The following is a 10,808-nucleotide window of genomic DNA, read 5'->3' on the forward strand; positions in this document are numbered from 1 at the left end:
GTATGTAATGCTGATGTGTGTTAAGCAATGCATTTAACACGAGACGAGGTTAAATGTTAAAATATTCAACTCATATTACAATAGAAAAGATGTCTGCAATAGCAGCAAGCTTAGACACGTTGGGGTTTTAAAATTATATTTTCGGTGCTCTGCTTCTCCGTTTTTAGCCTTTTATGTGTACATCGAGGGTCATTTGCTGAAAGTTTAGTTTTGTTTTGTTTTCTCTCCATTTAATTGAGTTTTTGCTCCTTTTTGTCGCGTATGCTGAGTCATTGTTTGATGCTTCGCGCTGCTTCCAATCGTTCTTACCATTGTTAGAATACATGTATGTGTGTGTGTGTGTGTGTGTGTGTGTGTGTGTGTGTGTGTGTGTGTGTGAAAGTGTTCATTCCAAAACGCATCAAACGCCACTTTCATTAATTTTCTTTTCTTTTCATGATTTCCGTTATTGGGAATTGGCTGTACACATATAAGAAATATGCATTCTGCTGCATGATTTTACCTCTTTAGATGAAAAAGAAATAACAAAATACTTTTTTGACAAAAGAGCTTTGTAATATGCCAGCTGATATATATATATATATATATATATATATATATATATATATATATATATATATATATATATATATATATATATATTTATTTTCAAAGACTAGTTATTAAACATTGCTAAGTGAACGTTTTGGAGTGGAGCTTTTCATATTTTCGAATCGAGTTCATATGCTTGTATTTAATCGTAGTGAACTCTGAGGGCCGCTGTTGGACAACATGTTGTAGTTTCTGATACCCAGAAGTACCACCCCTTCTTCGTCTTTATTAAAGAACGAAAATACGTAAGGGGGTAAGCAGCCAAAGGACACACGATAACACGGAGATACTGTGCATGGATATCTTTTGTTCTGGAGAACAGAACACAATTCCCATGATATTTCAAAATACTGGCATATATTCCTCAGTTATCGCCGCAGTCGAGTAATTTCTTTGTGGATTTCACTCTGTTTTTTTCGTGTCGCAGAGGAAAATGTCGGACAGAACAATGGCGCGGCAAGTACTGCTGTTTATTTGTCTCCTCTCTCTCAGTTCAGTGCACGGACAGGTCAGTTACTCCATTCCTGAGGAAATGCCCAAAGGATCTTTAGTCGGTAACATAGCGCAGGATTTAGGTTTAGATTTAAAGAGACTGAAATCAGGAAAAGCTCGTATTTATACTGGAGACAGCGCTGAATACATCGAGCTGAATAAAGAGAGGGGAGTCCTCCTTATCAAAGAGAGAATAGACCGAGAAGCGCTGTGCGCACAGACAACGCCTTGTGCTCTACATTTTCAGATCATTTTAGAGAATCCAGTCGAGCTGTTGAGAATAACCGTTGAAATAACAGATATTAATGATAACCCCCCAACCTTTGAAAAGTCCGAAATGAAATTTAGAATCAGTGAATCGGCAGTAATAGGAAGTAAATTTATGTTGGAAAGGGCCATGGATCCGGATGTCGGTATAAATGACCTTCAAAGCTATTCTCTTAGTCCTAAAGACAATTTCATTCTGAAAATGAAAAATCAGCCTGACGGAACTAAACTGGTTGAAATGGTTTTACAAAAGGAGCTTGACAGAGAAAAGCAAGATAGGATTTCTTTAATTCTGACAGCGGTAGATGGAGGTGACCCAAAATTGTCTGGCACTGCGCAAATACATGTAACAGTATTAGATGTAAATGACAATGCACCAGTTTTTACGCAGCCTTTTTATAAGTCCACAGTGAGAGAAAACGCTCCGAAAGGCACAGTCCTCGGTAAAGTTAGCGCATCAGATGCTGATAACGATGGTAACGGTGAAATTATTTACAGCATAACAAACACAATGGACAATGTCCGTGAAATATTTGAAGTGGACCAAAATAATGGAGAGGTATTGGTGAGGGGAGAAATTGATTTTGAAAAGTCTCGTCATTATGAAATACATTTTCAAGCTACTGATGAAGGTGGACTCACAGACTCATGCAAAATGCTTGTTGATGTTATAGATGCAAATGATAATGTTCCTTTAATTAATATATTGACAATGACACAAAAAATAAGTGAGGATTCTAAACCAGGGACAGTAGTTGCTATGATGAACGTGCAAGATCCGGATTCAGAAGACAATGGAAAAGTTATTTGTTCAATAAATGAAAATCTGCCTCTTGGGCTGAAATCGGCATCTGATAATTTCTATAGTATTGTAACTGAAAATGATTTAGACCGAGAGAGAGAGTTTGGTTATAATATCAGTGTGATCTGCGCTGATGAGGGATCTCCATCTCTCTCCAGCAGCGTCACTCTCTCCTTACAGATATCAGATGTGAATGATAACGCTCCTGTGTTTGAGAGGAGCTCATATGAGGCCTCCATTCCAGAAAATAACACACCAGGTCTCTCCATATTCACAGTCAGAGCCAGAGACGCAGACTGGAACCAGAATGCGCGAGTCTCCTACATACTGGAGGACTCGTCGGTTAACGGAGTGCCCGTCTCCTCTTACGTATCTGTCAGTGCTGATAGCGGCGTTATCCATGCAGTGCGCTCTTTTGACTACGAGCAGATCAAAGATTTCCAGTTCCGCGTAATAGCGCAAGATGGAGGCTCCCCTCCTCTCAGTAGCAACGTGAGTGTGAAGATCATCATTCAGGACCAGAACGACAACGCGCCTCAGGTTCTGTACCCAGTCCAGACTGGGGGCTCTGTGGTGGCTGAAATGGTGCCTCGCTCAGCAGATGTGGGCTATCTCGTGACTAAAGTGGTGGCTGTTGATGTGGACTCTGGACAGAATGCCTGGCTCTCATATAAACTGCAGAAAGCCACAGACAGGGCGCTGTTTGAAGTGGGCGCACAGAATGGAGAAATAAGAACTGTGCGCCAAGTGACCGATAAAGATGCTGTGAAGCAGAAACTCACTGTTGTAGTGGAGGACAACGGGCAGCCCTCTCGTTCAGCTACGGTCAATATTAACGTGGCGGTGGCGGACAGTTTCCCTGAAGTGCTCTCGGAGTTCACTGACTTTACGCACGACAAGGATTACAACGACAACCTGACTTTCTATCTAGTCTTGGCCTTGGCTGTAGTTTCATTTCTCTTTATCGTCTCCATCATAGCCATACTGTCAGTCAAATGCTACAGATGGAGACGTGAGCGGATGTTTTATAAATCAGGTGCCAATCTGCCAGTTATTCCATATTATCCACCCCTTTACGCAGACGTAGGAGGGACGGGGACTTTACAGCATGTGTATAATTATGAGGTTTGCAGAACGACTGACTCCAGAAAGAGTGATCTGAAATATGCCAGACCTTCCAGTGAGAGCATCATTAGCTTGGACACCAGTGGCACACAGACTCTGACGCATGCGCAGAGGGAGAAACTGGCCACTGATAATTCTGATACACAGGTGAGCTTTAATCATGTGTCTAAGTGTTTCATCTAAAATCTTATTTGTTTGTTTTCATAGGTCACTTTAATTTTTAAGGCAGCATTTGTTTATCTGTCTTTACATTTCCTTTATAATTTAAAGGTAGTCGGTTCAAAATAATGTCTGAATGGAAAAAGGGTTTTGTGTCTTTCGCTGGCCATGGTTCTGAAGTTATGATGAGCACCCAGGCAAGCTAACTTTACATCGTGTCTTTTATGTACTTATACATATAACGATTTTTAAAAGTCTGCTTTTATAATTTGTGAGTAGTTGTATTTGATTAAGTTTTCGGCGTTAGTTTCAGCTGTTTTCAAACTGCGTATTACTTTATACGTTTTGACTAACAAATTATATTCCAGTCAAGTTTTTTATCATTTCTCTTGTTGTTCTTCTCAGTCTTCTTATTTTTTATTTATTTATTTTTTTGGTCTACTTACTATATTGGAATGATATTGCTTCTCCTGGAAAATGCCTCTCTGAGCTTCGTGGAAGCAAATATAAGTTAGTTGTAATATTTGTGTAGTTCATCGTGTTGGACTCAGTGTGCCGCTGTTGGATAGTGTGCTGAGATTCAGATAGCAGGTTTCATGCAGAGCCTCGACAACCATTTGCCATGTCAGAGAGAGAAAGGAGAGCACAGTCCGAGAAGGTGAAGAAAGGGAGAAAGAATCCGTGGAGAAATGCAGCTCTGATTTGTTTTGGAAATACCGATTCACTTTTTTTATTCTTGCTGTAGTGGGATTTGTTGACCTGAAACCGACTGGATTTAAATCTTTCAGTCCCAAACATCTTTTTGCCAGACATTCCATCTAGCAAAATGTCGGACAGAACAATGGCGCGGCAAGTACTGCTGTTTATTTGTCTCGTCTCTCTCAGTTCAGTGCGCGGACAGGTCAGTTACTCCATTCCCGAGGAAATGCCCAAAGGATCTTTAGTCGGTAACATAGTGCAGGATTTAGGTTTAGATTTAAAGAGACTGAAATCAGGAAAAGCTCGTATTTATACTGGAGACAGCGCTGAATACATCGAGCTGAATAAAGAGAGGGGAGTCCTCCTTATCAAAGAGAGAATAGACCGAGAAGCGCTATGCAGACAGGCAACGCCTTGCGCTCTACATTTCCAGATCATTCTGGAAAACCCGATGGAATTTTACAGCATTGCTGTCGAAATCACAGACGTAAATGATAATCCACCTCTCTTCAAAAAAACTGAAATGAAATTTGAAATTAGTGAATTTACACAAACCGGTGCGAAATTCACACTGGAAAGAGCAATTGATCATGATGTCGGTGTTAACGGGCTACATAGCTATTCGTTAAAACCCAGTGATCATTTTATCTTAAATCCACAGAGCCAGTCAGCGGGTAATAACAAGGTAGAAATGGTTTTACAGAAGCCTTTGGATCGCGAGCAAGAGAAACATTTAACATTGCTGCTAACTGCTGTAGATGGAGGCATCCCTCAGATGTCTGGCACAATGCAGATAGAGATTACCGTATTAGACGCTAATGACAACGCGCCTGTATGTTCTCAGTCCGCGTTTAAAACCAGTGTGGCTGAAAACTCACCAAAAGGCACAGTTGTAGCTACTGTTACCGCGACTGATGCCGACGAGGGACCAAACGGAAAACTTACGTATGCCATAACAAACAGTGTCGAAGAAGACCTGTTTGAAATAAATGGTGAGGATGGTGTGCTGACATTAATAGGCGATATTGATTATGAAATTACGCGTTCTCATGAGATTGACGTTCAAGTTACAGACCAGGGAGGTCACTCTGATTCCTGCAAAGTCATTGTTGATGTCCTTGACACAAATGACAACAAACCAGCCATTAACCTTATGTCAAAATCGAAAGCTGTATCTGAGAGCTCATTACCTGGTACTGTAATTGCAATGATAAATGCCGCGGATCCAGATTCAGGAGAAAATGGCAAAGTTCAGTGCTCTATAGACGATTACATACCTTTCACATTAAAGTCTAGGTCTGCCAGTTTCTTCAGTTTAGTAACCGATGGTGATTTAGACCGAGAGAGAGAGTCTGGTTATAATATCAGTGTGATCTGCGCTGATGAGGGGTCTCCATCTCTCTCCAGCAGCGTCACTCTCTCCTTACAGATATCAGATGTGAATGATAACGCTCCTGTGTTTGAGAGGAGCTCATATGAGGCCTCCATTCCAGAAAATAACACACCAGGTCTCTCCATATTCACAGTCAGAGCCAGAGACGCAGACTGGAACCAGAATGCGCGAGTCTCCTACATACTGGAGGACTCGTCGGTTAACGGAGTGCCCGTCTCCTCTTACGTATCTGTCAGTGCTGATAGCGGCGTTATCCATGCAGTGCGCTCTTTTGACTACGAGCAGATCAAAGATTTCCAGTTCCGCGTAATAGCGCAAGATGGAGGCTCCCCTCCTCTCAGTAGCAATGTGAGTGTGAAGATCATCATTCAGGACCAGAACGACAACACGCCTCAGGTTCTGTACCCAGTCCAGACTGGGGGCTCTGTGGTGGCTGAAATGGTGCCTCGCTCAGCAGATGTGGGCTATCTTGTGACTAAAGTGGTGGCTGTTGATGTGGACTCTGGACAGAATGCCTGGCTCTCATATAAACTGCAGAAAGCCACAGACAGGGCGTTGTTTGAAGTGGGCGCACAGAATGGAGAAATAAGAACTGTGCGCCAAGTGACCGATAAAGATGCTGTGAAGCAGAAGCTCACTGTTGTAGTGGAGGACAACGGGCAGCCCTCTCGTTCAGCTACGGTCAATATTAACGTGGCGGTGGCGGACAGTTTCCCTGAAGTGCTCTCGGAGTTCACTGACTTTACGCATGACAAGGATTACAACTACAACCTGACTTTCTATCTAGTCTTGGCCTTGGCTGTAGTTTCATTTCTCTTTATCGTCTCCATCATAGCCATACTGTCAGTCAAATGCTACAGATGGAGACGTGAGCGGCTGTTTTATAAATCAGGTGCCAATCTGCCAGTTATTCCATATTACCCACCCCTTTACGCAGACGTAGGAGGGACGGGGACTTTACAGCATGTGTATAATTATGAGGTTTGCAGAACGACTGACTCCAGAAAGAGTGATCTGAAATATGCCAGACCTTCCAGTGAGAGCATCATTAGTTTGGACACCAGTGGAACGCAGACTCTGACGCATGCGCAGAGGGGGAAACTGAGCGAGGTCGACGATCAGGTGGGCAATACTATTTAGGATTATTAATGTTACATATTTTCTACTAGTTTTCTGATATTCATTTTATACATTTGATATTCCTGACAGTAACAGTCTAGACTAAATGTTTTACTTTTAATTTGTAGCGCTTTCCAAAATAAGCACATATGCGCAAATATCTAAGGCTGTTCCGTTTTTGTTTTCTTTTCACAGAAAATTTAAAGAGCATATTGATCTTAAATGATTACCTGAAGTTAATTGTACATAATTGTTGAGTCTCGACTCGAATCTTTTAACCAAAGTTTTTGTTATCACTTTGCTTGACATGATGTAGATTGCATGATTTCCTTTTTTATTGTCTTATTTCCCGCGTTACATATGATTTGTAATTAAGTACTTGAGTACAAGTGTAATTGTGATTTTCAGTGTACTTCATGATCTTTTGCTCTATATTTTTTAAACTTATTTTCCGAAGCTTTACTGTAATAATGATACAATGACTATAGTGTTGTAGTTATTTACGCTTCGTCGCTGACCGTGGTCCTGAAATAGAGGTCTCAGGTTATAGACGCATATTTCCAGGAATGCTTTCACGGATACCATTTGGCAATAAATTAAAGCAATCTTCTCTAACTCTGGTCCTGGTAAGCTACCTTGCTGCAGAGTTTAGTTCAAACCTGTATATAATCAGCTGCCCCGCCCCTTACGTAACTCTGTTAGATCTGATGCAGCCAATCAGGGACTTGGGAAAAGGCTGATTAGCTGGTGCAGGTGTGTCCAATTGTGGTTGGAACTGGGCTCTGCAGGAAGGCAGCTCTCCAGGGCCAAGGTTGGCGACCACTGCAGTAAAGCAAGGTTAGTTGTGTTGACATTGCAGAATATATACATAAATTATATTGAAATGGCTGATAGTGGGGTCCACACAGGTGATCTGCAAGTTAAACTGATATAGAGTTATTCGTATTATAACTAAGTGAAATTTCACATTGTGCAATACATCATATACATAGACGCGTGAGTGTGTGTGTGTGTGTGTGTGTGTGTGTGTGTGTGTGTGTGTGTGTGTGTTTAATGTGGTTGCCCCTTCTTGCTGTGGCATGATGTGACTCACCTGACAGCTCCTGTACTCTGTTATTTAAAGTTCGTTTTCATTGATGTAGTTCCCCTCAATGGACTCAGAGTGCCGCTATTTGTCAATGTGTTGAGGGTTTTCTAGCAATGCATCCTCCCCCAATAACTCTATATAAGAGGAGAAAAAGAGAAAGAGACGTAAGCAGAAAACAGAAAAGCAAAGGAGATGTCACGAAGCGTGGTGATAACGAGTTTGGTACATTTTTTCATGGATTTCTGACTACTTTGGCTGTTTATCAACACCTTTTTAATCCTGAGCCTCTTCATTTTATACAAATATTTTGGTTTTCTCATAACTGCCTGGAAAATATGATTCGTCTCGTGTCGCAGAGGAAAATGTCGGACAGAACAATGGCGCGGCAAGTACTGCTGTTTATTTGTCTCGTCTCTCTCAGTTCAGTGCGCGGACAGGTCAGTTACTCCATTCCTGAGGAAATGCCCAAAGGATCTTTAGTCGGTAACATAGCGCAGGATTTAGGTTTAGATTTAAAGAGACTGAAATCAGGAAAAGCTCGTATTTATACTGGAGACAGCGCTGAATACATCGAGCTGAATAAAGAGAGGGGAGTCCTCCTTATCAAAGAGAGAATAGACCGAGAAGCGCTGTGCGCACAGACAACGCCTTGTGCTCTACATTTCCAGATCATTTTAGAGAATCCAATGGAGTTTTTCAGTGTAATGATAGAGGTTACTGATGTAAACGACAATCCTCCGCATTTCAGTAAGAGTGAGATGAAATTTGAAATTAGTGAATCAGCGCTGAGTGGGGCGAGGTTTGTTCTAGAGAGGGCTGTTGACGAAGATGTTGGCATTAACGGACTACAAAGCTATACTTTAAAACCCACCGACAATTTTGTTATTAAATTGCAAAGCTTATCCAGTGGTAGCAAAAACGTTGAAATGGTGCTTCAAAAGCCACTAGATCGAGAGAAACAGGAACATATGACGTTACTATTGACCGCTGTGGACGGAGGCAATCCGCAGATGTCTGGCACAATGCAGATACAGATTAACGTTCTAGATGCTAATGACAATGCACCAGTTTGCTCCCAGTCTGTGTATAAAGCCAGCGTTACCGAAAATTCTCCGAAAGGAACATTTTTGACTACGATAAATGCTGTCGATGCGGATGAAGGCCCAAATGGATTGATATCTTATGCGTTATCAAACAATCCAGGCGCTGCGAATGTATTTGCGATTAACAACAACGACGGAATACTGAGAGTAACTGGTAACATAGATTTTGAGAAAATAAAATCGTATGAGATTGACGTACTTGCTACAGACGAAGGCGGTTATTCTGACACGTGTAAAGTAATTATAGATGTAATTGACACGAATGACAACAGTCCTTTAATCAACATTATGTCAAAATCAAATGACATTTCTGAAAATGCAAAAATAGGAACCGTAATTTCAATAATAAATGTTCAGGACAGTGATTCGGGAGACAGTGGTAGAGTGCAGTGTTCAACAAACCAAAATGTTCCTTTTGCACTAAAATCCACGTCAAGTAATTTCTTTAGTTTAGTAACGGACGCGGAATTAGACCGAGAGAGAGAGTCTGGTTATAATATCAGTGTGATCTGCGCTGATGAGGGGTCTCCATCTCTCTCCAGCAGCGTCACTCTCTCCTTACAGATATCAGATGTGAATGATAACGCTCCTGAGTTTGAGAGGAGCTCATATGAGGCCTCCATTCCAGAAAACAACACACCAGGTCTCTCCATATTCACGGTCAGAGCCAAAGACGCAGACTGGAACCAGAATGCGCGAGTCTCCTACATACTGGAGGACTCGTCGGTTAACGGAGTGCCTGTCTCCTCTTGCGTATCTGTCAGTGCTGATAGCGGCGTTATCCATGCAGTGCGCTCTTTTGACTACGAGCAGATCAAAGATTTCCAGTTCCGCGTAATAGCGCAAGATGGAGGCTCCCCTCCTCTCAGTAGCAATGTGAGTGTGAAGATCATCATTCAGGACCAGAACGACAACGCGCCTCAGGTTCTGTACCCAGTCCAGACTGGGGGCTCTGTGGTGGCTGAAATGGTGCCTCGCTCAGCAGATGTGGGCTATCTTGTGACTAAAGTGGTGGCTGTTGATGTGGACTCTGGACAGAATGCCTGGCTCTCATATAAACTGCAGAAAGCCACAGACAGGGCGCTGTTTGAAGTGGGCGCACAGAATGGAGAAATAAGAACTGTGCGCCAAGTGACCGATAAAGATGCTGTGAAGCAGAAGCTCACTGTTGTAGTGGAGGACAACGGGCAGCCCTCTCGTTCAGCTACGGTCAATATTAACGTGGCGGTGGCGGACAGTTTCCCTGAAGTGCTCTCGGAGTTCACTGACTTTACGCACGACAAGGATTACAACGACAACCTGACTTTCTATCTAGTCTTGGCCTTGGCTGTAGTTTCATTTCTCTTTATCGTCTCCATCATAGCCATACTGTCAGTCAAATGCTACAGATGGAGACGTGAGCGGATGTTTTATAAATCAGGTGCCAATCTGCCAGTTATTCCATATTATCCACCCCTTTACGCAGACGTAGGAGGGACGGGGACTTTACAGCATGTGTATAATTATGAGGTCTGCAGAACGACTGACTCCAGAAAGAGTGATCTGAAATATGCCAGACCTTCCAGTGAGAGCATCATTAGCTTGGACACTAGTGGAACACAGACTCTGACGCATGCGCAGAGGGAGAAACTTTCGAATGACTCTGGTGATCAGGTGAGCTTCATTGTTTAATTACCTGTTTTTCTAACCCTGAAATATCATCACGCTTTTCTTACTTTACGGAAACGCTTTTTTTGCCTGTTGGTAGTGTCTCGCTGACCATGGTGCTGAAATTCTCTCATGTTTGGAGACGTTCCCTATATCAGAACTTATGTATTTACCCATTCTCATGCACTTAGGCAGTAATATGCATTTGAACCGTCGTTCCTACATTCCGCGTACTGTTTTAATTTAGCATATTGTTGTGGGTTTTATGACAAACTTACAGGACTGTTAAGAGAGTTTTATGGCAACTTCATAATAAATTCTAAA

At 42.1% G+C, this 10,808-nt stretch overlaps 3 protein-coding genes and 1 pseudogene across 6 annotated transcripts in view; all 4 read left to right on the forward strand.

Annotated features, from left to right (window-relative positions):
- The window catches only part of LOC118811457 (protocadherin gamma-A11-like), a 192,282-nt gene that overhangs the window by 94,142 nt on the left and 87,332 nt on the right, over positions 1–10,808 (forward strand). The gene's annotated exons all lie outside the window — the stretch shown is intronic.
- On the forward strand, positions 832–3,583 carry LOC118811468 (protocadherin beta-16-like). Its single transcript, XM_036575697.1, has one exon. It carries the CDS (start codon positions 1,025–1,027, stop codon positions 3,458–3,460), a length of 2,436 nt encoding a protein of 811 aa, XP_036431590.1. The 5' UTR covers positions 832–1,024; the 3' UTR covers positions 3,461–3,583.
- LOC118811473 (protocadherin gamma-A2-like) lies at positions 4,238–6,683 on the forward strand. The gene has a single exon (XM_036575702.1). The coding sequence runs from the start codon at positions 4,263–4,265 to the stop codon at positions 6,666–6,668; it is 2,406 nt and encodes an 801-aa protein (XP_036431595.1). The 5' UTR covers positions 4,238–4,262; the 3' UTR covers positions 6,669–6,683.
- On the forward strand, positions 7,552–10,442 carry LOC118811460 (annotated as a pseudogene).

Source organism: Colossoma macropomum, unplaced genomic scaffold, assembly GCF_904425465.1.
Source record: "Colossoma macropomum unplaced genomic scaffold, Colossoma_macropomum, whole genome shotgun sequence".
NCBI classification, from domain to species: Eukaryota; Metazoa; Chordata; class Actinopteri; order Characiformes; family Serrasalmidae; genus Colossoma; species Colossoma macropomum.

Excerpts from the sequence above, each read along its gene's own strand:
- LOC118811468 (XM_036575697.1), top strand. The coding sequence starts at position 1,025 with ATGTCGGACAGAACAATGGCGCGGCAAGTACTGCTGTTTATTTGTCTC.
- LOC118811473 (XM_036575702.1), top strand. The coding sequence starts at position 4,263 with ATGTCGGACAGAACAATGGCGCGGCAAGTACTGCTGTTTATTTGTCTC.